This window comes from Zonotrichia albicollis, chromosome 1 (genome assembly GCF_047830755.1).
Source record: "Zonotrichia albicollis isolate bZonAlb1 chromosome 1, bZonAlb1.hap1, whole genome shotgun sequence".
Classification (NCBI taxonomy): Eukaryota; Metazoa; Chordata; class Aves; order Passeriformes; family Passerellidae; genus Zonotrichia; species Zonotrichia albicollis.
In genome coordinates this window covers 57,516,215-57,538,513 of record NC_133819.1, presented here as the reverse complement: position 1 = coordinate 57,538,513, position 22,299 = coordinate 57,516,215, and the positions used below count along the sequence as shown (strand labels likewise).

The 22,299-nt window shown below is 41.6% G+C and overlaps 1 protein-coding gene across 5 annotated transcripts; it reads left to right on the top strand.

Moving 5' to 3' along the window:
* Positions 1–6,245: 6,245 nt before the first annotated feature.
* Positions 6,246–15,231, top strand: HUS1 (HUS1 checkpoint clamp component). 5 transcript variants are annotated; one of them, XM_005495382.4, is made up of 8 exons: positions 6,246–6,405; positions 6,678–6,805; positions 7,246–7,422; positions 8,070–8,177; positions 9,092–9,166; positions 10,860–10,959; positions 11,316–11,447; positions 12,280–15,231. In XM_005495382.4, the coding sequence occupies exons 1-8, from the start codon at positions 6,354–6,356 to the stop codon at positions 12,360–12,362; spliced, it is 855 nt and encodes a 284-aa protein (XP_005495439.1). In that variant the 5' UTR covers positions 6,246–6,353; the 3' UTR covers positions 12,363–15,231. The 5 variants fall into 5 exon arrangements, with proteins under 5 accessions (XP_005495439.1, XP_014128470.1, XP_014128469.1 ...); XM_014272995.3 differs by having other exon boundaries at positions 6,621–6,805; XM_014272994.3 differs by having other exon boundaries at positions 6,250–6,493; positions 6,621–6,805.
* Positions 15,232–22,299: the final 7,068 nt, after the last annotated feature.

Sequence of the window (22,299 nt, the reverse complement as noted above, 5' to 3'; positions counted from 1 at the left end):
CATCAATGAAGATATTAGACGGACTGGGCCCAGCACTGACCCCACTGGTGACTGGCTGCCAACTGGATGCAGCACCATTCACCATCTTCTCTGGGCCTGGCCATCCAGCCAGTTCTTAACCTGGTGAAGGGTGCACCTGCCCAAGCCATTGTGGCCAGCTTTTCCAGTAATATGCTGTGGGAGACAGTGTCAAATGCTTTGCTGAAATTCAGGTAGACTACACCTACAGCCTTTCCTGCATGCACCAGGCTGGTCAGCTGGTCATAAAAGTGCAGCAGGTTGGTCAAGCACTCCTAAACCCATGCTGGCTGGGTTTGATTCCCTGGCCATCCTGTAGATGCCATGTGATGGCACTCAAGATGATCTGCTCCATAACCCTGCCAGGTACTGGGGTCAGGTTGACTGGCCTGTAGTTTCCCAGATCCTCCTTCTGGCCCTTCTTGTGGATGGGCATCACATTAGCCAGTGAGCCAGGACTGCTGGTAAATGACGGAGAGTAGCTTTGCAAGCTCATCTGCCTTCTCCCTCATCACCCTGGGACGGATTCCATCTGGTCCCATACATTTGTAAGCATCTAAGTGGCTCAGCAGGTTCTGACTGATTCCTCCTGGATAACAGGGGGGCTATTCTGCTCCCTGACACCATCTAGCAGCTCAGGAGGACAGTTTCCTGAGGACAATCTGTCTCTTTCTTAAAAACTGAGGCAGAGAAGGTGTTCAGAACCTCTGCCTTTTCCTCATCTTCAATTACTAAATTCCCTCCCACATCTTATAGAGAATGGAGGTTGTCCTTGCCCTTCCTTTTGCCATTCATGTATTTATAAAAATATTTTTACTGTCCTTCACAGAAGTTGCCAGTTTGAGTTATAACTGGGCTTTCCCCTCTCTAATTTGCTGAATGATGATGGATTCATTATTGAATGCACAGGCAGTAACCCGGTTGGGTTTTGTTTGGGGATGTTTTTTAAATCACAGTATTTTAGGGACAAATTGCTCACTACTTCTATGCTTCAATATTAGTACTCAGCTTCATAACCGCTGGAATATTTGCCCAAAAGCAAGTCTCGGCTGAATATACGATCCCTACATATGTTAAAAAAATTATGAGTCCTTTTGGCCCTCCTTATATCCCTTTTTTACAATAAATATGAGCAAAAATAGAGATGGGTTCTTCTCATGCAATCAGCCTGTCTGTAGATCTGGCATATTATTTTTTCATGTGGTACATTTTTCTCTGCAAGCTGGCAGGATTTCCCACTAGACATTTTATGTGATTTGCTGACTTTAACATTAAACCCAAAAAGCAAAACAACATGTAGGCAGCATATAAACAAGGTCCATTGACTGAAAACGAATGTGAATTACTTTGCTATGAAGGTACAAAGAGAGACAAGCACTTCCTCCCTAAGAATTCCAAAGAAAATTTTATCTTAATAAAAGACACACAACTTGTTTTAGGTAAAATTATTTAATTTCACTCAAAATAGTTTCTCATGATTGTCTCTATAATCAAAAAAACTTCAATTCCAGTTTTGTGTAGATGATGACAGAAAATATCTTGAAATTCTCACTGCAGCTGGTGTTTTATTCTTAATTTAATTTTCACTTTTCATGTTTTTTTCATATCTGAATTAATATCTTTTTAATTTGTGATCACCACAATGGATCCATTAACCATATCATTAAAAAATGAATTTAATACTATATTTTGAAGCTGATTGTTGTTTTGTGGCTTGTGTAGGCTTGTTGTACTATACTTTTCTTGCTCAAAGCACCATTTAACATAGGGTTTTTCATGAACAACTTTAAACAGTGTGAGAAAGGTGTGTTTCATTAGGTGTACAATTTCAAATGGAAAATACTGATTAACCTAAACATCTAGATATACATTATGGTCGTTTCAATTCATTTATGTAAAAATACTGAAATTTTCCATAGTAGCTAAAAAAACTCCTTAGAGCTATTTTACTACTTCTTAAAGTCCAGTGACATAGACCTATTCTGAGCTGAGCTTCAGCAGACTGGGATTAAATCACACACACTTTTCAAGCCAAATTCAGTTACAATAATACTCACTCATAGATCGAATTAATGTGGAAATGACTTAATAGTACAGGTAAAACTGTTTAACAGAGAAAAGTCCTTTCTAGTATCTTCATTTTCTGTGGTGATATGTTGTGTCCCTCTGGTTCTCAGAGTTGACATTATCAGATTTTTACTTCACTTTGTCTCTCCATCAAGCAACCTAAGCAGTGTGAATGCCTTATTCCCTAAATAATTATACTTTGAAGTTATTTAGACAGGCTTGAAAACATAGAACTTGTGGTTTCAAATGCATGTATAATCCATTTATTATGTAAATAACTAATAGAAAAATTGGAAAAAATACATCAACCAAGCAGACACTGTAGAAGAAATTGGTTGTGATCACAAGAAATTGTGTGGCAGCAGGACTCTCTAGGCCTAAAAGTTGACAATGCACAAGCAAGAGGATGACAGGTTGTCCTAGGGTGACGTTAGGATGCTTGTATCCCCAATCAGGTGTTCTATTTATGCTGGATATTATATACTATGCCTTCAAGACTGGCTGAGAGCAAAGGTGGGGAAAAGAAGAAGCATGGAGTTTTTTATCAGGGACTGGACTTACTCCTCCACAGTCTGCTGGAACAGAGAGCACACTGTTGTCGTCTGGGCACAGACAGGGCAGAACATCGTGTTCCTTTTGCTTTTTAGTTAGTTAGTTTAGCTAGCTGAGGGAGTCCAAGCTTTCCCTAGACTTTTTTCTTTCCATTTTCTTGGAACCATTTAAACCTGTTCCAGACCAGGACCCAGGGAAACACTGAGAGCTTGCACTTTGTAGCCTGCCGGGGTCTACTCTGAGCCACAGCCTTTCCCAGCACTGGAGGAACTGGTAACAGAGTGACCACCCACCAAAGAGGCTTTCTGAATTTGTCATCTCTTCAGAACAGTGAATGAGTTTTGTCATCCGGTATTGTTTTGTGTACTGGGGAGTGCTTGGCCTGCCAAATAAACAGTTTTTTTTCCACTTCTCTCTGAGGAAATCCTTCCCAAACCGGTTGGGGGGAGGGGTCATGTGGGTTTGCTTTCTGGGGGGGCCTCCTTTTGTAGGTTTTCTCCCAAATTTGCCCTAAACCAGGACACAGGCTGAGAAGATCCACAGACAGCACAGAGGTTCTGAGTTATTAGAAGAAGAGAGGTACAACTGCTGTGACAGTTTCCTACTCTGCCAGTGCTGCGTTGCCATTTCAAGGTTCCTTCACAAATCTGTCTGTATCTGCTGTCAATGTGATATACCCTACCACTTCCATATTAAGCCAGTATGGATAGAGAACTGAACCTCTGTTAATGTGCCTTCTCTCCTACAGCCTACATTTATTACAGTAGTAATAAATGGCTCCTGCCTGGCCTGAATCCCTGAAGTAGAGCCTGTCAGTTAACTGTGATTGCATTCAACTACAAGAGCAATTTATTTCTGATGCCCATCTTGGTTATTAATTCCCTGTTCTTTATTATTTAAGGCAAGCAATGGAAATTTTTTGTATACATAAAGTCTGTCTTCTCATTGTGGCCTAATCTTCAGATGTTATAAAGCATTGTTAACAACAGACCATATCTAGAAAACAAGCTAGAGAACAAACTTCTGTCCAGCTGGGTTGGTTTTGCATGGCCTGGGTTTTGGTAGTGGGGAGGTCACAGCTTCTGTGAAAAGCTGCTAGAAGCTTCCGCCATGTCCAGCAGAGCCAATATCTGATGGTTCTGAAGACAGATATGCCACTGGCCAAGGCTGGGCCAATCAGAAATGACGGTAATGCCTCTGTGATAACATATTTAAGAAGAAAATCAAAACAAAGTGGTGGCACAGTTTGAATTCCAGCTAGAGAAGAAGAGGAGGTGAGAACATGTTAAGGAAACAACATGGAGACAACAAAGTCAGTGAAGAAGGAGGAGGAGGAGGTGCTCCAGGAACTGAAGCTGAGATTCCTCTGCAGGCCACGCAGATCCACAGGGGTTGCAGAGATCCATTTGCAGCCTGTGAGGGAGGTGCCCATGCCAGGGCAGGTGGATGCCTGGAGAATGCTGTGATCCAGTGGAAGAGCCAGTTGGGAGAGGGGACCCCTGCGTTCAGGCTGGAGCAGCCTATCCTTGGAGGACTGCACCCTATGGAAGTGTGACCCATGCCGCAGCAGTTTTGGAAGGACTGCTGCTCATGAGAGTGGACCCATGCTGGAAAAGTTCATGAAGAACTGTCTCCCACGGGAGGAACTCCACAGTCTCACAGGGGAAGAACCCCCCCTCCCTGAGCAGCAGATCTCAGGTGACAAACTGACCAAAACTCCCCATGCTCTGTGTCCCTGCCCTGTCGGTGGGAAGGAAAGACGGTTTGAGGGAAGATGTTTTTAAGAGCTTATTGTACATCTCATTATCCTCCTCTGATTTTATTAGTAATAAATCTACTTGGTATCTCCAAGTCGAGCCTATTTTGCCCTTGGAGTGTCTTCTCCCAGTCCTTAACTCACGAGCACTTTCTTAATTTTTTCTCTCCTCTGCCCAGCTGTGGCAGGGGAGGGTAAGTGAGTGACTTCTGTGGGTGCCTGGCATTTGGCCAGGGTCAAACCAGGAAACCATAGTCAAAGGCAGAAAAGCAAATTATGTGGATCTCTTAAACCTTATGCAATCCACATGTATCAATCAGGATGCCACTTGAAAGGGATTAGATCAACCTTCCTTCCGCAAATTCCTGCTTAACCTTCATGTGGCAATCATTTCACTAAAAACAGTCAACAATTATGTCTGTGAAAGATGAAAAGTGTGTTAAACTGCAAAGTTTAATGTGTGAGATTTCACACCATCAGGACTTTATCTTCTGCAGCCATGTTTCACAAAACAAAAGGCTTACGGACCAGTATTTAATGAAAAAGTTGGAGATAATTCTGTTAGTTATAAACTATTGTCCAAGTCTGAAGCTAAGACTGGCCCAAGTTGCACCTAAGCTCTATGAGTTTAGAAAGCAAGAGGGTATAGTCTGAATTTGTGATTCAACAGGACAGTCTTCCTTACTCTTTTTTTCTCTGTAAAAATTCTAAAATTATTCTAACTAGATTTTTCTTTGTATGTTTCATCCATGATGGAGTGAATCTTTTCATTGAACTTTATGTCACACTTTTATAAAAGTATATTAACTTTTGCTAATACCTTTCATGATGATTCTCTGAGTGACCCTAAACCACATATTTGTGACAAATTGGCATAGTTAGCAGGATTCAAGATGAGAATTTGTGACACCTTGCTGCACTGGTTTCTCTAGGAAAATCTTCAGCTTATTTCTACAAAATTTATGAGGCCTAAGAGAAATACAAGGAGAGAATAACCTCTCCAGAAACTATTGCTGTATCTGTCATTATGCAGACCGAAGGTTATTTCTTTTCATTTTCTTCATAATGACAATTGAAAGAGAGTATCAAGGCATGTAAGCAGTATCCCAAGAATATTTCAAAATTAAATGTTAGAGAGGCAATTTAGCTGATCTGGGGATTTTGCAATGTGACAAAAGAACACCAGACAACCCTGGCAGACCAAAAAAGAACATTAGAAAACTAGTGTTGTTTTTTTGGTCTGTCAGGATTTGTCTCTGCAAATGCTGTAGTTTTGAAGGACTGCAAGGAACTAAAACCATTAAGGTAAAGGACACCGTCTATAGGAAACAGGCATGCTGCACATTTAATAGGTAAAGCAAAGTTTTCCTTCACTTTCTATTTTCTTGACCTATTCCAACCTTTGCATAAACCCAGGTGCACCATGCATTAAGCTGGGAGCCTGGCTACATGAGGTGCCCAGCCTGACAGAGAGCATCTTTCTCAAAACACTTTCGGTTGGCCAGCCCTTTCTGGGTGGCCTGGTGACAATGAGGCAGTGAAAAGGCCCCTCACGAAGCTGTTCGCTCCACCTTGTAACACGACCGTTGCTTTTCTTCCTCACCCCGCGTCCTCTGGGGCAGTGTCGGAGCTTGGCCCCTGCCAGGGGCTGATGGCGTCTGCTGCAAGGGCTCCTTTAGATTTGAAAAAGAATTATCTCGAGACAGCGGGACTGCGACCCATACAGACGAATTTTCACGTGTGTTCCGGGGGTGCCAAAGCATTTTCCAGCTAAGTTTTTCAGCCCGGATTGCGACGACCAGCACCGCAGCGGAAGTTAGCCCGCTCGGTCTGTGCCAGACCCTGCCCAATCCGCCGCGCATCCGGGGACGGCGCGGAGCTGTTGGGCGTGAGGCCCCTCCCTTCCCCCCGGGCCGCCTTCTGTGGCGGCGGGCAAGGGGCTGGGAGGGCTGGCGTCGCCATGCGATTTCGGGCTAAGATCGTGGATCTTGCCTGCCTCAACCACTTCAGCCGTGAGTATGTCGGGGCAGGCTCAAGGGCGGCAGTGCCTCTGTGAGCGGCTGGGGCCGGCTTTCTCGGACAAAGAAAAGAGGAAGGGAGGTGAGGACCACAGTGCTTATCTGGGAGGACGTGGCATGAGGCGCTTTCCTTCGCCCCGAGGTGTTTAGGAGTTTGCGAAGCAGCACGAGCTGCGTTTGTAAAAGCTGAAGGTTTTTCTGTCCCACAGAAACTGGGGTGCATGGAGTGATCACCGCTGTAACATCCTCCTCCCTCCCTCCGGCAGGTATAATTAACACAATCGTCAAGTTAGCCAAGACCTGCATCCTGCGTCTTACTGTCTGCAAGCTGTATTTCATCCTCTCCGATAAAGTAGCAAATGGAGGCGCCAGTATGTGGTGTGAGCTGAGCCAGGTGAGCCCAGGAAAGTTCAGAAACCACATTTTGAAAACCAGAGCATGCAATTGGGTTTGATGTACGAGGTATTCGTAGCCCTCACCTTCGATGTGCCAGGTCTCTCAAGGTCTGTCTGGGTGCACGGGTGTTTCAGGTTGGATACTCCCTTTTCCTTGATTGTCACTTCAGTGTAAAGCTTCAGTGTGTGCTGGCCCACATGGGCCTGCCCAAAACTGGAAACAAGAAAGCATAACTCGCTGTCTAATGGACTGATTAGGTGTTAGGGGAGTAGGTTAAATGGCTTAGCCTGAAGCAATGAGTTTTCAGGGTTGTGATTCCTCAGGTGATGTGAGGCAGAGCGGGGTTTCTGGTGTACAAATGCAGTTCTAATCTTAAGGTCCTATAAATAAAACTTGCCTCTCTTGTTTGCTTTATTTCCTGACTTTCAAAAATTGTAGGGGAATTTCTTCGATGAATTTCAGATGGAAGGAGTAGCTGCAGAGCACAATGAAATCTATTTAGAGTTTGTGCCTGAGAACCTATGGAGAGCATTAAAAACTGCCCAGAGTGCTAAGGCAGTGAAGATCAAGTTGACTAATAAACACTGTCCCTGTCTCAGAGTTGCTGTGGAGCTAGTAAGTGCAACCATGCTTTCACGTTCATTATTAAGAAAAAGTTCTGTAAAATTTAGTGCATTTCCTAAGATCAAAGGGTAATATATGGTATAATTCTAGAAAAACAAAGAAATATACCATTTTCCGTTTCACTAGCCTTTCTTGCCATCATGGTTGGTAGCATACAGAACCAGCTTTGTATTTTCCAAAAGGCAAGGAGGAAGTAGAAGAAGAAAGCTATGTTATTGGAACAAGTTTTTTTAATGTCTACTTTTCTCCATTCCTTCATCCTCTGTATCTTCTGCAGATTATTGACTTTTCATTGAAGCCATTAGGTGAAGGGGGTTTCAGTGTTTGGCTCTGTGTTTTGCCTTTGGTTTTCCTGATATTGTATGCTAACTTCTGATTCTTTCGTTGTTGTTAACTCTGCTGATTCACCTGTTCAGCTCTAAGGATAGCTTATAGATACACTAATGACTGATACATCACAAACTCTTCCTCATTTGAAAGGGAAGCCAACTTAAAAGCATATCGATAAGAACTGAGGGAAAACTGGAACTGAATGTTGGGCATGTAGTTATAGCATTTCCCAGAGCGGGTCTGAAAAATTTAAATTTAGAATTCCAATCTTGTGTTTAACTGCAAAAGCATCCTCTTTTTCCTTCAAGCCATCCTTATCAAGCTGCAGTAGGATTGTGACACATGACATTCCTGTGGGAGTTATTCCCAGAAGAATGTGGAATGACTTCAGAGAGCCCAGCATGCCAGACTTTGATGTAAGCTTCTGCTTTTATATTCCCTTCTGAAAGGGGAGTTTGCAAGTGGAGTGGTATTGCTATAGAGTATACTATGGTGGGGTTTGGAAAGGAGTGGAAAGAGGAAAGACTGGAGGCTGCAGTTTTGGAGGGGTATGGAACATGGCTTCTATCCTGACAAGAGAGCCCAGAATCTATGGAAACAGAGCAGGTGGTTGCCAATTGTTTCTGTGATGTTCATGGCAGAGGAGGGGAGGAGAAAAGGACTTGCATGGCTTTAGTCTGGAGCATCTCTAAACCACACAAGTTTAGACTGTTTCAGCTGTTCAGGTGCCAAATGACCCAAATAATCTTTTATTTCTGAAATCTATGGCCTATCTGGCAGAGTTAAAGATATATGTGTTGCCTCCTGATTTTGACTTTTAGCAGAGTTGTAAAGAAAGGTCCTCGTACAAATGTGCTCCTATTTGAGGTTATGAATGTCTTTTACCTCTGTAGCTAAGAGTAATTAGATTCTGAAGATGAACACAAGGAAACTTCCAGTATTTTTTATTTTATTTCAGATTTACACTACTGCAGTTCCAGCAATTACTGCAGTATATCATAGGAATGCTGTTATTTTCTTTTTGACTATATTAATTGACTATTTAGTAGCACAAATGTTCATGTGAGAGTCTGATCTGGAAAAACGTGCCTCTATTTTGAACATAGACTTGGAATGTTAAGTCTGGAACAATTGCTAGAATGATGGCCTGTTGGTATAATGGGAAAGAGTTCCTCTGTTCCTGAGACATTTGCTGATTTCAGATAGATATTGTGCACCCTGAAAGCCATAGATAATGCTGTCCAAACTATGATAGAATTAAAAGTAGAAATAAATGTGTCCCAATCACATCTGAAGTACTTGTGCAAATGCAGTTCTTATGTATTCCTAGGTCAGTATTTACCTACCAGTGCTGAAAACAATGAAGAGTGTTGTGGAAAGAATGAAGAATCTCAGCAATTTCATTGTAAGTTAAGGAACTTAAAGCATATATGCTACAGATGTTATTTCATGAGGGACATAACAGGTTGCCTAAACTGGTGCTGCCACATAATCTTATTTTGAGATGACTTAGACATTGAAATCAAGGCACCCGAAGCCTGTGTAAAGCCTGAATAGAATGATGGGATTTATTTTAGGATTTACACTGAAGAACTTTTCCTGGGTTTCTCAGAAAGTGATGTTGTGTTAGGTGTCTGAATGAACTTCAGGTGAACCTGACAGGATTTAAAGGAAATGCTGCTAACAGCCCCCTGTGCTTTAGACTGACATGTTGGATTTGCAGTCTACCCTGGATTTCTAGAGTGCCGGTGGGCCTTTTAACTGAAAGAAGCCCTCTGCAGTCGGACAGAAAAGGGCTTTGGTTTTTTATTTAGTTGTTTGTTACAGTCATCATAACTGACTGACATGAAAGTTAGTAAGTAAATGTAGAGCTTTGAAGTAGTTTGGGTTTGATACTGTTCATACCAGTTTTGATAAATAGGAAATTTTCTGTTAACTGAGAATCCTGAAATTGGAACCGTCTCAATTTTTCAAGACTTGGAAGAGTTGAGAGATTACCCTGGGTTACTGGCAGTTTCGCAGATGGCAGCCATCCTGCAAATACACATCAAACTCTTTTCTTTTGTGAGATTTTTTGGGGGCTTTGTTTTTATTTCCTTTCCTTCTTCCATGTCCTTGATGAATATGCTTATGCAAAATTGAGCACAGTGCTTTTGTTTAGAGCTGAGGATCTTTTCTCACACAGGATAGTTGTATGATGGGATTGAACTTATACTAAGTGCCTTGCTTTCATGTTGTTAGAAAACAAAATCATCAAGTGTCACAATTAATTATTTTTGCAAGATGCATCCTGGTAATAAAACTGGTCAAGATCAGTGCTGCAAAATGGGCTTAGAAGCAATTTCTGATAGTACTTGTCCATTGTCCATTGTTTGGAGCCATTCTATACAAGATTCTGGTTGCAGTACAAGTCTTTTTTTTTTTTTTTTTAATTACTGAAAATTCATCTAATCACAGAAACAAAGTGCTTAGTTGTGCTTTAGGAATCCTCTGATCTGCTTGGGATTTGTGTAACACCATATATAGTCTCCTTCAAATTCCTTCTTCCAGTTTACAGGATGGAATTTGAAAGCTTTTAGCACTTTTCCAGGATTTCTGTCAGTTCAAAGTCCTTCTTGGAGTTACTGATCTGATCCAGTTGTTGTCTATTTTGAATTCTTGAAAGCAGCACTGAAAGCTCCTGGTGCATCCCCTTTTCTGTGTGTGTCACATAGACTGTGTAGGTGCCTTTCTGTTTGTTGAATAACTGAATGAAAATTCTGAAATCTTTGCATTTCTTCAGCTTCAGTCTCTTATTTCTGAAGTCTTTTCCTCAGCACATGAACTTCCCAAAGCTAATACTTGTTCTAAAAGTACTGGAGAACAATTAAATTTCTTTCTTTTCATAACTTCTGAAAGTTTGGTCTAGAGTAATTCACATGGGAATGATGGGGAATGCATTTTATAGCTGAACATTCAAATGTTCAACCATTTTCAGAAAGTATGGTTGACTTGTACTGAAGTACTCCTGGAAGCTTGTATTTGAACAAAACCAAACTGTATTTTTCTGTAATTCTGCAGTGGGAAAGTGGGTTGCCTAAAACTGAGATTGATTGCAGGTGATTGAAGCAAACTTGAGTGGTGAAATGAACTTGAAAATAGAAACAGACTTAGTATCTGTAACAACACATTTTAAAGACCTGGGAAATCCTCCCTGGGGTAAGTTTCCCTGTTAACCTCTTGTGTCTGTCTGATCTCATTACTTCTGTGTTGCTTATAACAGTACTTTTTAACCTTTATTCTTTAGAAAATAGCATCAAGTACTTTGAAGTCTTCAAATGAAATCTTAAAAAATGGAGTGGCCAGTGGAGTGTCTGTTTCATGTTTGGGGTGGTGGTGGGGAATCTCTTCCATTATTCTTGACAGTTTGATAGGAAAACTGGGATTTCTTTTCCTTGCACTGCTCTGAAAAACGAGCCAGTTGAGTTCCAGCACTTCAGCTGGATGGTATGTCCTTATGGGTGTTGAAACTACTTTTCATGTTTGGACTAAGTGTTGTGTTCTTACTCTTTTAGCATCAGAGGACGGATGTCAAAGTTCTGGTCAAGGTAGAGATCTCGAAAGTATGGCTGAAGCATGCATAGACATCAAGAAGCTGCAGCAGCTGCTTGCTGGACAGCAAGTCAATCCTACAAAAGCATTGTGCAGTAAGTTCAACAGCTCTGCTTGTGAACTCCAGTACTTCACTACTGAAGCTGAAGTAGTAGGGTCGTTTGCCATACTTAGTTTCAGCAGAATATCACTCTTCATTTTTGTCTGTCTGAAAGTCAGTATTTTTACTGTACCTGAGGACTTCCAATATTTATATTTTTAGGCAGTTAGATTCAGGTCCTAGGCATTTGGGAAAGAAAAAATAAGTCAGGCTGTTTTAAAAGTCTCAAGCTGAATACTCAGACTCACTAATCATGTGTGTTGTCTTCTTGTCTTTGTTTTAAAGTTGTTATTAATGTTTATTATTATTTTGAGATATTATTTTTTGAAAATCCTAAAGCCTCTAGCTTCTAGCAGAGAAACTGGAATTTACTGGCATGTTTTTTTGGTTGTGTTTTTTTCCCTTTGTTTTCTTACACTGATTCTAATACTAAAATGCTTTTTATACACCTAGTGGTTCTAGCCATAGAAAACAATACTTCCTTTCTAGCTGAAGTCTATGCAGGGGTTTATATCCTATTTTTATAACTGTGCTTTTCCTGAGAACATCTGTTTGTTATGGTTTAGTGCAGATACTAAGAATTTCCCAAGGAAGATTTAAATAATTGGTGTAGCATTATAAACCTACACACTATATATTTACTTTTTGGTATCATCTTTCGTAAACTTTTAATGCTTCACAGACCCTCAAGGATTTAAGTTTTCTAGTTACCCCTCTGTCAGAAGTGGTAGAAGCATTGCTTTTATGGTAACATCCTTAAAAGATGTAATTTTAAAATATTTTTCCTGCTCTGAGGTGAATTTGTGTTTTATTTTTTTTCCTCACAGATATTGTACATAAGAGAATTGTCCACTTCATCTTGCTCCATGAGGAGGTTTCACTTCAGTATTTTATTCCAGCAATTGCCTGAGTGTTTTGGAATCTTGGTAATTTTCCAGCCTGAGGCCTCTTTCATGAAGTCTGAAATCTTTCGTGAATTGCTGGATTATTCTGATGTGAGACACTGTTAGATGCAGCCATCAGATGGACATTATTTCAATATTTATGGAAATGTTCAAAATTCCTCCTCGTCCAGACAGCCATTTTTTGCGAATAGTTATATGCTATGAAAGACACAATGCTGGGGAGCATTGGTATATCTTACTCTTAGGAGGAGCAAAACAGAAATTTGTCTTAGCTACAGTTCAAAACATTCCAAAAGCACACTGAATTAAATACTTCAGTCTTCTCAAAAAACTAAAGGTAGAATTCACCTCTGGAGCTGCTGTTGTGTGTATTCAGTATTGAGCAATGCAATCCAAGTTAAGGGATCTCTGAGCAAGCTGTAATACCTCCATGAAACAGGAGAGCCTTCTGGAGGGGTGCCTGATTGGTATTTGTCTGGTCAAGTATGCACAACCCTCCTGAAGTTGTATGGAATTGAATTCTGTTCCAGTAGGAATCTTTTGATTACACTTGCTCCAAAATATCTCAGTAGCTCTGTTCATGCTTACTCTTTGTTTAACTCTTGGCCTGGGAGGATGAGCAAAACAGTCTGAATTACTTTGTTAATGTGGGCAGTGAAAATCATTATGTACGGAATGAATATCATATGAGGATGTGTGAGCAGAGCAATTGGTGTGAAATAAAGAAAAAGTTATCCATGGATCACATTTTTTCCCCTTCTGGCTAGAAAACATTGTACAACCTGTGTTGTCATGGTGTCAGACGTGGTAAGATAGGCAAGACCAGGAAGTGTGAGCTGGATGAGCAGATGGTGAGGTGGATTGAGTACAGGCTGTATGGCAGGTCTCAGAGGGTTCTGATCAGTGGTATGGGGTCTAGCTGGAGGCCTATGCTCTCATGCCAAGCAGCCAAGAGGATACCTGAATTTCAGTCGTAGGAGTACTACCCCTGCTTCTACCTCCTGGCTATTTTCTGAGGTATTTTCCTCCTTATTCCATGTGTGATTTATTTGTTACCCTGGCATGTACCATACAGCTTTTTTTTAGTGATTGAGTCTATGCTGCCAAATGAGACTGGGAGTTTCTTCTATAAAGTAGCTTGTCATGGTCAGAAGTGCTGGGTTTTTGATGGGTTTTTTTTGATGGTTTTTTTTTTCGAGGGGCATTGACATTAAGGGAGCAATGAATCTTTTGTCCATGGAGATGCAAATGCTCAAGAGTAGGCTCAAGGAGAGGCAGTGGCAATTGAGAAGGTAGAATAGACTTGCAGTGATGAGTATGTTTTGACTGACTGTTTATAGACCTTTCTACCTACTCCCTCTTTGTTCCTCCCTGCTCTCTCTTGCCCTGCACATTGCCTCATCAGTTGTCATATTTCCACCCACTGCTTGCAACATGCTAAGGTTTGCATCTTTACTATTTGCAAAGTCCCATTTTGCCTATGTTGTGAGTTGACCTTGGTAAGCTGCTGCTCGCTCACTCAGTCACACCTGGTGGGATGGGGGAGAGAATTGGAAGGGTAAAAGTGAAAAAAATCATGGGTTGAGATAAGGACAGCTTAATAGGCAAAGCAAAATACGGAATTCATTCACTACTTCTCATGAGCATAGGTGTTTAACCATTTCCAGGAAAGCAGGGCTCCATCATGCATAACACTTACTTGGGAACACAGACTGCATAACTAAATGCCCTTTTCTTCCTCCTTCTTTTGCCTGAGATGAATGCGATCCTGTATGATACAGATATCCCTCTGGTCAGTTGGGGTCAACTGTCCCAGCTGTTTCCCTACCAATTTCTTGTGTGCTTCCAGCATATTTGCTAGTGGGGCAGTATGGGGGACTAATGCCTTGATGCTATATAAATGCTGCTCAGCAATAATAAAAACATCGCTGTGTTATCAGCACTGTTTTGATCATAAATCCAGAACATAGCACCATATGAGCTACTATGAAGAAAAAAATTTCTATCACAGCCAAAACCAAGGTAGCCTGCTGTTTCTTGATAGCCCAACCAACAATTAATGCAAACAGATATTTTCAGTTCTTTTTTTTCTGGTTACTGTCTTTGTTAATGCTAATCAATCAGGGTTTATATTTGTGTTTGCCTCATTTGTTTTCTTTTTCTCATCCAGTATAGGATGTGATCAATCACATAACCATAGAATAAATACTCTAACACTTTCACACCGATACCTCCTAAAATACTCACATCACTTTTGTGTCCCTTGGTGTCCATGTTTTTGGTTTCTTCCTCATAACCCTTTTTTGGTATGGTATGGAAACTTATAACCTTCTCTTGTTTTTCTTGCTTTTTGGTTACACACTGCATTGCTGATCCTTATTTTTATGCTGTATTTGAAAAAGCCTTTGCATATAGTCTGGTTTTTTCAACGTCATAGCAATTAAAAAAGAATGACATTTTGATTAGAAAACGAAAACAGAGGGTGGTAAAGAGCTGTGGAAAAATGTATTACTCTCCTTTCTAAGAAAAAGCTGGGAACAAGTAATGGGCCACAGTTAACCCTTGCGAGAGGGTTTTTCATAAATGACAATTCTCAAATGGGCAGATTGCCATGACTAAATGTAAGACTGAAATGATTTCAACACTGTATGTATGCTAAGGAAAAAATACTGTTTCCAGAGCAAGCATCATGAATGACCCAGTTAAAATCATTTAGGCATAGACTCAGTTATGTTGCACGCATAGTAGGTGGCTAAAAAGCTATGTGATCTTGACTTAAATATCTCTGCTTCAGTTCTTCATACGTAAAACACTTTCTGCTATACAACTGGGTGCAATGTGTGATGAATAAATGCATGAAGGATTTCCAGTGCACTTGGCTTGTCTGATAGAAGCTTAAATTCTAGCCTTCTTATTAATGCAGGGACATCTTTATGTCAGGAAAACAAACTATGTTAGTGTGTGTAGGCTAGTGCCATAAATGTTTGGTTCTTCTTTGTTTAGACTGGTATGATGCATGTGTTCAACTCTTACATAATAATTAATCTTCTGCTTTGTGATGTACTATTCACGACAATCTTAAGCGACAGTTTATTGTGGTTCACTAATGGACTGTTGGACTTTCTATCTTTTCATACCAGATCATTGGCTAATTAGTTAGGGTTTTTTAACACTTAACAGATTTATATTTTATGAACTTCAATGGTTTACTGTCATGTCATAGCTATGGAAGAAGCCAAATTGCAGATGATTGCTTCTACAATGGGATAACTGGCTGGATAAATGAAGGGAGAACAGTGAATGTGGACTTCTTGGGCTTCAGCCAGGCTTTTGACACTTGTCTGCCATGACATTCTGATAGGCAAGACCAGGAAGTGTGAGCTGGATGAGCAGATGGTGAGGTGGATTGAGGACAGGCTGTATGGCAGGTCTCAGAAGGTTCTGATCAGTGGTATGGGGTCTAGCTGGAGGCCTATGGTGTCCCCCAGGCGTAACTATTGGATCCAGAAGTGGCCAATAGTGCAGAATGTTGTGCTGCCATTCAGAAGAATCTTGACAGGTTGGAGACTTGTTCAGAGAAGAACCTTCTGAAGTTCATCTAAGGCAGAGCAGGGTCCTACGCCTAGGGAAAAAGAACTGCATGCACCAGTACCGGCTGGGTGCTGACTTGCTCTGGAGCAGCTCTGGAGAAGCGGGTCATGGTGTTCAATAGGCTGCCACAGTGTGTCCTTGTGGCAGAGAGCCACTGATATCTTCAGGGTGCATAAGGAATGTGGCCAGGAGGTCATAAGAAGTGATCCTGCGGCTGTACTCAGCCCTGGTGAGTCTGCATCTGGAGTGCTGTGACCTGTCCTGAGCTCCTCAGTATAAGACATGGAGTTCCTGGAGCAAGTCCAGAGAAAGGCAATGAAGATGAGGAGGGTATGGAGCACCTCATTCATGAGGAGAGCCTGAGGGAGCTGAGACTGTTTGGCCTGGAGGAGAGCAGACTGAAAAGGGATTTTATCAATGTCTGAAGTATTTGAAGGGACATAAGATATAGGACCAAGGCTCTTCTTGGTGATGAGCAACAGGATGAGAAGCAATGGGCAGAAATTGGAACAGAGGAAGTTTCACCTGAACATGGAAAGTAACTTCTTTTGATCACTGGAATAGGTTGTCCAGAGAGGTTGTGGAGACTCCTTCCCTGGGGATATTCAAAAGTCATCAGGACATATTCCTGATTAATATGCTGTAGGGAACCCTGTGGGAGCAGGGAGATTCAGCTAGGTGTCCCACTGTGGTCTCTTACAACCTTATCCATTCTGTGATTCTGTGATCCCTGCAAAGCTCGTCTCCCCCAGAGATCATTTGGATTTGCTGAGTCAGACATTCAAGGGAATTTTGGACAAGAGGGATGCATTCCGTAGTGTAGGAGACCTGGAATACGTGCAACATGTTCTTTTCTTCATTCCAGTCTGCAGATACCTTTTTCCAATCATACTTGGGAAAAATGTTTAAGAAAGCAGAGATAAGGAAAACCATTGTGATTCATTAAATCTCCCCCATAAAGTGTGTCAGCCATGATGGCTCCAAGTCTTTCCAGAAATAATTCAAACTATCTGCTACTGATGCTGTTAAAGGCAATTTTGGGGTTTTTTTTCGTTTCTCAGAGAACAGTAGTCTTTTCAGTGAAGCTTTTCTGTCTGCCTTATAGTCTCTCTGCCTCTGGGAGATAGGCAAGAGGTTTTAAACTTACTCTATATGTATCATATATCATGTGTCTTCAGTACAGTTTCTGTAAGCAGGCTTCCATTCTGAGTCTTTGAACATTTCCCCTTATTTGCAAATTCACCAAGTCCTTCACGTTAAAGACTCAATGCTTGAAAATCTGTAAGTTTCCATGACTGAAATTGCAGTTGGCTTCAAACGGACAGTGCAGAAGGTAGTTGTCCTAGGGGGACTTTATGGTGCTTGTATCCCCAATTGTCTGTTCTGTTTATGCTGGATTTTAATTTCTGCACCTTTAAGACTGGTTCCGAGAGTGAAGCTGGGGAGAGAAGAAGCACGGAGTTTTGTTTTCAGAAACTTCACTTGCTCCCGTGCATTCCTTGCTCTCTCTCAGTGTGTGTTGTCCTCAGCATGGACAGGGAGTGGGAGAAAGCTCTCCTTTGCTTTTACTTAGTTTTTAACTAGCTGAGGCAGAGAAGTTCCCCAGACAATGGCTTTTCTTTTTCTTGGAACTGATTGGCCCTGCTCTGGATTGAAAACCCAAAAAACCACCAGGAGTTTGTGCCTGTGGCGCACTGGGGCCCAGGATGCAGCATTTTCCAGCTCAGGAGGGACTGATAAGAGACTGAGTGAGCCGAGCTACACCCTTATGACAAGGACTTTCTGAATTTGCCATCTCTTCAGAACAGCGAGAGGTTTTATTGTTTAGTATTATTATTTTTTTCTGCTTGTGAATACTTGGCAGTTTTTTCCACTTTTCTCCAAAGAAATCTTTCCCAAACCAGTTGGGAGAGGGGCTGCTTGAATTTGGGTTCTAGAAAAGACCACTTTAAAATTTTCCTCCCAAATTTGTCCCAAACCAGGACAATAGTGAAGGCAGATGGAAGATAGGCCCAGTACAGGGGAAATGAATTATTAACTCCCTCAAGTATGGTATATGTTGCTAGAGTTGTTAATATTTTAATATGACATGGCCACAAAAAGTTATTTCCTTCTTTCTACAATAGCCTGTGAGTTGCAAGGAATGAATATAGTTACAGAGAGGGGAGAGGAGGCTGCAGCGACCCTATTCACTTGGATTTTTCTTTCACACAAAACCACTTTGTCACAACTAGACTAGTTGACAGATGAACTTCACAACTAGACTAGTTGACAAATGAACTTTTATTTGGTTCAATTGCACTGATGGAATGGAAATCTCATTACACTCAGAAAGGAATGCTCTGTCTGATCACCACCACTGTAGGCTCGAAGTACAGAAAAGTAATCCCTCCCTGTAGTTTTTTTATGTCCTCAAACAAAACATCTGTACAATATATGTGTAGGATGTTGGTTTTACAAAGGACTTCAACTCATTATCTTTTCTAGCCCAGTTAAAACATGCTTATGAAGTCCACTGATTTTAATAATAATTAAGGAAAACTTCAAGTTAAGGATGAATTTATTGCCAGTCTAGATATTTTAGCCATTAAGATCCTAAATACTTCAGCACAGAAATGCAACATAATTTTTGACATTTCCCTCATTTTTTAACCACACCCACTTGACTAAATTAATGTTGCCACATGTGGATGACACTTTTGTAACTAACTCTCCTTAGTTTCAACTTATTCCTTTCCTATTCCTCCAATAAATAAGGTATAGATATAATATATATCTATAGATATATATAGATACTTACATAGATATAAGTGAAAAAAGTAACAGTTTACCAACAAGTGAAACAGCAATAGGCAAAGCCCCCTCAAAACAACAAACAACCCACCTCTGAAGAAAGTAAAAAAAATCTACAAAATTGCTAAGTCTTGTTGAAAGGAATGAGAAGGAGGTGTCTTTACAAACTGTGGGCCTGATGGTAGATAAGGCCAGATATGGAGAGATTAAAGAAGCAATGGGAGGAACTACAAATTCCATAGGAATTCCACTAACTGACACAGACTGTTACTCACTCAAGACTGTGCTACATCTCTGGATTTAGAGAAAAATAACAGAGACACAAGGAAAAAGAAAAATGGGGTGTCGGGGGGGAGTATGTGTGTATACATTAAAAGGGGTTATTAGGCGTTTCGGGAAGTCTGTATCTCTCAAGTACCTCAGCCAATGGAGAAAGGGGGAGGTGAATATGGTGGGGAAATTGGCATAAAAGGGAGGCTGCATCCTCCAAAAATTTTGAGACACCCCATGGGGAATGCCTCATGACCTCTCCCTTTTTTGAATAAATTTACAGGACTTCTCTGTCTCCTTTTTGGACATAAACCTCTGGTGCTTGTGGATTTTCCTGACATCATGAACTCCATGGGAAAAACCAGACACCCAAAATGGCAGGGTACCATTCCCTTCCAAGATCGTGACCCTCACTGCCAACAGTATGTAGGGAGACAAAGGGAGAAATTACGTCAGATTCTCCCCTCAAGATGGTGCCCTCCAGGCTACCACGTGGCTTGAAAGACAGGGAAAAATCACGTCTCTAGCCCAAGATGTTGCTCCCCAGTCGACCTGGGAGTTTGGAAGACAAAGGGGGGAAAAAAGGACAGCAGTCAAAAAGAACTCTCTGGTGAAGGTAGGAGCCTATGAAGCAGTTCTAGTGGTAGATAGGAATTCTTGGCACATGTGGATTCAGCTCCACTTCCCGCTGCTTCGTCCTGCTGCCTGCTGGACTCCACTGATGTTGGTGGTTCTGTTCTCCATACTGCAAGTGTGTCAGGCGGGGGGTTGGGGCATGGGAATAACCTGACATCCACGTCGGGTGGCCCAGCCCCAGGGACCTGCTTAAGCATTTGCGGCATATGGAGCTTGCAAACTTCCTTTGAAACAGTTCATAATTATCACATGCAATTTTTCTGAGTCGCTACACTTGCAAGCCCAGAAACTTGCCTGTTGTATTGCATGAACTAGTTTGTTCAGTTGTTGTTTTACACTGGGTGATTGGAGATTTGCACTGAGTAGTCTTTATATTGAACTGAGTAGTTTATGTTATATCACATGGTTTGTTCTTCCCCTCTCTTATCACATGGTTTTTCCCTCTCCCCAGTATCCCCTGGTGGTGGTCTCTCCCTGGTCAGTCCCTCCCCTTGCCCCTCCTCACTTGTATCCCATTGGCTGTAGTCTCTCTCATCCAGGCCCCTTTCCCAGTTCATAAAACCCCCTAGAGGCAGGTGGCTGGCCTCTTTTTTCCATGTGGGTTTTTTCATCTGGTGGTTCTCCTGGGAATAAACTGAGGACATTTGTCCCCATGTGGAGAAGAGCGCTTCTTGTCCTTTACCTTTGTCCATGTGAGAGAGATCATGTGGGCTGGGGTCCATAGCTAGCTGGATTGGACCCGAACAGCCCATCCAGATACGGATTCTTACACTTGCCTGAAGCAATTCCCTAGGAAGCAGAGCCTCCACTTTCAGCAAACATGTCTGTGCAACAGAGTGAGATGCCTGGGAGACCCAACTTTAAAAGTATTTGCTGCACCTCTTCCCTACTACCCCTGTTTTTGTTTTCCAGCTGCAGGGTCTTAAAGAGACACTAACAGTTTTCGGTGCAGATAGATATGGACTATAATAACATTTTGGATTAGCCACAACAGCATGGCACTTGTTTGGGGAGGTTCTTCAAGCTGTATGCCATTGACCATCTACACTCATCTACAGCTGGGTTGTTACTTAGATGCTAACATTTAAATCCTTTCTAGTCTGCTCCTCAGTATTTAATTTAGTCCTTGTCATAGATGGACATTTCTTTTTTTGAAGGCTGAAAGTCCTTCTTCCTAGAAATCGTGAGAGAAGGCAGACAGTATTTCCTCCCGTAGAACAAATTATGGTAGAGGCATCAGATCTGAGTCTTGTAGCTTAATCTCCATCCAGATTAACTGATTAGTGAATAGCAAGTCCCTCAGCCCTTTCCACACAGATGATCCACAGGATTTTTATTAGTCAATGATGATAAATTTTGCTGCATTGCATTCCTTAAATGGGTAGTAATATATTCAAGCCTTCCTTCAAAGTTATTAATTAAATTCTCTAATTATAGGTGAAGAAGAGCTAGAACTACAAATATGAGTGTAAGCAGGAAGAATGCTATGTAGAAACGTTTTTGTGGCTCTCAGTGTCAGTTCAGTGAAGAAGAGGCAAGTATAACAGGTTTAAGACACATTAGGAAAAAGTTTTCTAATTCTTTTGGCAGCAACACCTGTTTCTATTCTCATAGGAAATATAGCAACCATCTACACATGCCAGTATCCAAAACACTTTAAAAGGCAGTACATTTTGATAATACATCAGATTTTACTGATGGCACGAAATTGGGAGGAATGGCTATTGGGCCAGATGGGCATGCTATCATCCAGCACAAGCTTGACAGGCTGAAGAAATGGGCAGACAGAAACCTTGGGAAGTTCAGAAAAGAGAAGTTCGAAGTCCTGCACCTTTGGAAGAACATTGTGAGGAAGGATGTGTGGAATTGTGAGGAACAATTCAACACATCACTATATGCTGGGGGTCACCCAGCTGGAAAGCATTTTGTCAGAAAAAGATCTGGGAATCCTGATGGACACCAAGTTGGACATAAGACAATGATGTGCACCTCATGGCAAAGAAGGCTACCAGTATCCTGGTTTGCATTAAGCAAAGTGTTGTCAGCAGGCTTACAGGTGCTCCTTCTCCTTTATTCAACACTGGTGATACCACACGTGAAATGCTTGACCTAGTTCTGGGCTACTGGCTACAGGGGAATTGTGGAGGTACTCAAGAGTCCAGCAAAGGGCCTCTAAGATAAATAAGGGACCAAAGCATTCTTCCTATGATGAATGATTGAGAGAGCTGGGACTATGAAGTCTGGAGAAGAAAGGCTTAGGAAGGATCTCATCAATGTGTAGAAGTATCTGAAGGGTGACTGCAAAGACAACAGAGCCAGGCTCTTTTCAGAGCTACCTACTGACAGGACCAGAGGCAGTGGCAGAAAGAGAAACACAGGAGGCTCCCTCTGAACATCAGGAAGCACTGTTTTACTGGAAAGATGACCAAAACTCTCACAGATTACCCAGAGAGATGCTGGATTCTCCACCCTTGCAGATACTCAAATGTTTTCTGGATGTGATCCTGGGCAATTGGTGCTAGGCACTTCTGCTTGATGTAGGAATTTGGACCAGATGTCCTCCAGAGGTTCCTTTGACTCTCAATCACGACATGATTCTGTTATGTTAGTATTTATTATTATACTGAGTCTGGAATTCAATCTGAAAATATT

Coding starts and splice junctions, on each gene's coding strand:
- HUS1 (XM_014272996.3), top strand. CDS start 6,412: ATGTCGGGGCAGGCTCAAGGGCGGCAGTGCCTCTGTGAGCGGCTGGGG. Junction 6,554..6,677: donor GCGCTTTCCTTCGCCCCGAG/GTGTTTAGGAGT, acceptor TCCCTCCGGCAG/GTATAATTAACACAATCGTC. Junction 6,806..7,245: donor TGTGGTGTGAGCTGAGCCAG/GTGAGCCCAGGA, acceptor CAAAAATTGTAG/GGGAATTTCTTCGATGAATT.